Genomic DNA, 2,400 nt, shown 5'->3' on the forward strand with positions numbered 1-2,400 from the left:
CGGATGGGCGGGTGCGGGGGGCCCCAAGCGCCCGGCCCCACACACCTTCAGCTCACAGTCCTCGTTCACAGCCAGGTTGCTAGGCTTCAGGTCCTGGGGACAGAGGCAGGTGTCAGCGCAGTGCCATCCAGCAGAGCCAAGGCCCAAGCAGCGCCTGAACGTGGGGGCACGGCTGGCCTCCCCGCAGCCCTTCCAGGAAGGGTGGAGTACCCGCCCCAGGCTGTGTGCAGACGGGGTACCCCCTCAGGGGTGGGACCGGCGGCTCCACAGCCAGGAGAGGCGCCCCTCCGGGGCCAGGACTCACCCTGTGGATGACGCCGGCAGCGTGGATGTACTGTGGGGACAGAGAGCGGTCAGCGGCCGTCGGCTCAGGAGCCCGCGCTCCGGCTGGCGCGGGGCCCCTCCCAGCCCAGCGGCCCCGTGTCCTACCTTCAGCCCCTTGAGCGTCTGGTAGACGAGGAACTGCACCCGGTCCTCGCTCAGCTTCTCGTGCTTCATGAGCTTTCCCAGGTCGGTGCCCATGAACGGCATCACCAGGTAGCTGTGGCGCACGACGGGCACAGACGTTCAGGGCCACACGGGGCCCTGTCACCCTGCGGCACGCAGTCCCCGCCGCCCACGGCGCTGCCCCGGGCCCCACCCTGCGGGCCCCTCGATGCCAGGCAGGTGAGGACTGTGTTTTGGCGTTTCTGAAGGGTGACCAGGGACACTGAGGTTCGAGGAAGGGAGGGGGCACAAAAAAGGAGAGTGGTGCCCCTGGACAGGGGCGAACACAGGGCATCCACGTCGGGGGGCAAGCTGGACAGGATGGGGAGACGGGGTGACCCCGAGCACCCCACCAGGAAGCCAGGCCAGTCTGTACGCGTCCTTGACCTCCGCGAGGCTGGGCGGCGAGGAGCCCGTCTCCTCGGCTCTTGCCTGGCCGGGCCCTGGGCTCCTAGCCGAGGGGAGCGTGAGTCCAGGGGTAGCCACCTGGGCAGTCACGCGGCAGGCACCACAGAACAGTCAGCACTGGGCCCCCTGCGCCCCTCCCCTCCCGCCGGCAAAGGTCAGCAGCTCCAGTTACAGGCACAGCCTCAGGGCCCGCGTCCTGGAGCACGGGACCCACTGACAGCCCTTGGGGCCAAGACTCACACCTCTGGCACTGGAGGAGGAGGCCCAGGTCCACCCCGCGGCATCAGGGGTTATGTGGCAGACCCCTGGCCAGGCTGCGAAGCGAGGCTCGCCTTAAGGGGCCCCCCGCCAACCCCAAACCTGAAGTTGACACCCAGGAGCCACCCAACACCAGCTCCCTACCCGGCCAACCCCGAGCTGGCACTCACAAGTCCATGAAGTCATCCAGCGTCTCATCGGGCGTGAACACGTCCAGCAGCCCAATCACCTGGGGAGGAGGCCAAGTGCCGGGTGGGCGGGGGCTCAGGCACCCAGTGCAGGAGAGCCCCCTGCAGCTGCCCACGGGCCCGGCTCTGCCCACTGGCAGCTCTACCTTGCTCTGGCACACATGCCCACAGACAAAGGCTATTTCTGGATGGAGACCGCAAGCACCCTCTGGGGGAGGGGCAGCCTCAAGTCTGGGGCAGCCCCCAGCCATCCAAGGAGCTCAGCCCTTGGCCTGTCCTCCCCCCGCTTCCTGTCCCTACTGAAGACCCAGGACCAGCGTGGGGGCAGCCAGAGCCTAGCAGGGACCATGCCTCTGCCAGATGGGTCCAGGCAGCAGCACTAGGGCCAAACCCACAGCCCTGCAGGCCTCGCTTGGGGGGTGACACAGGGCACACGGGCAGTGCGACAGCTGGCACCCGGGCCTCCAGGGACCCCACGAAGCCTGCACATCCAAGCTACTGGAGGGACGGGTAGGCGAGCTGGCAGGGGGCAGGCCTGGCAGAGGCCACACGAGTGGTGGCCGAAGCAGGAGACAGAGGGCTCGGAGCACTTGAGGAACAAGGGAGAGAGGCCAGGTGGCCAAGAACCAGGCCAGGGAGCCGCCAAGGAGAAGCCGAGGAAACCGAGCGGGCCCGTGACACCAGGTGAGGGCTGCCCTGATCCTAGGAGCTGCCGCGGGGGGTTAGGCGGGCACGCTGCTGGGTGCGGCCCCGGCCACGGTGCGGGGACAAAGTGGACACGAGGCGGAGGGACACCTCGGTAACCGCCGCAGCCTCCAGGGCCAGACACGGGTGAGGAGGCGGGGACACCCAGAGAGGGGCCAGAGGCAGAAGCGTCAGGAGGTGGTTTCAGCAAGGATCCTGGAGGTTCGGGGGAGGCGTGTCAGACTGATGGAAACTTCCAGGCTTCTGCCTTGCACAGGGAGGCCGGTGCTGGGGGTGAGGGGCTGGGGTAAATGGGCGGAGGTGGGCACAGAACAGGCAGGACTGGGGCACGCCTTAGCCTCTCGGGGACTGTTTC

At 68.2% G+C, this 2,400-nt stretch overlaps 1 protein-coding gene across 1 annotated transcript in view; it reads right to left on the reverse strand.

Moving 5' to 3' along the window:
- Positions 1-2,400, reverse strand: part of MAPK12 (mitogen-activated protein kinase 12) — a 10,542-nt gene that overhangs the window by 3,986 nt on the left and 4,156 nt on the right. Inside the window, exons 6-9 of the mRNA XM_010831232.1 lie at positions 1,323-1,381; positions 430-541; positions 305-334; positions 46-93 (exon numbers count right to left, since the gene is read on the reverse strand). Coding sequence (XP_010829534.1) covers positions 46-93; positions 305-334; positions 430-541; positions 1,323-1,381 — 249 coding nt within the window. The remainder of the gene's footprint in view (positions 1-45; positions 94-304; positions 335-429; positions 542-1,322; positions 1,382-2,400) is intronic.

Source organism: Bison bison, unplaced genomic scaffold, assembly GCF_000754665.1.
Source record: "Bison bison bison isolate TAMUID 2011002044 unplaced genomic scaffold, Bison_UMD1.0 scf7180017859600, whole genome shotgun sequence".
Classification (NCBI taxonomy): Eukaryota; Metazoa; Chordata; class Mammalia; order Artiodactyla; family Bovidae; genus Bison; species Bison bison.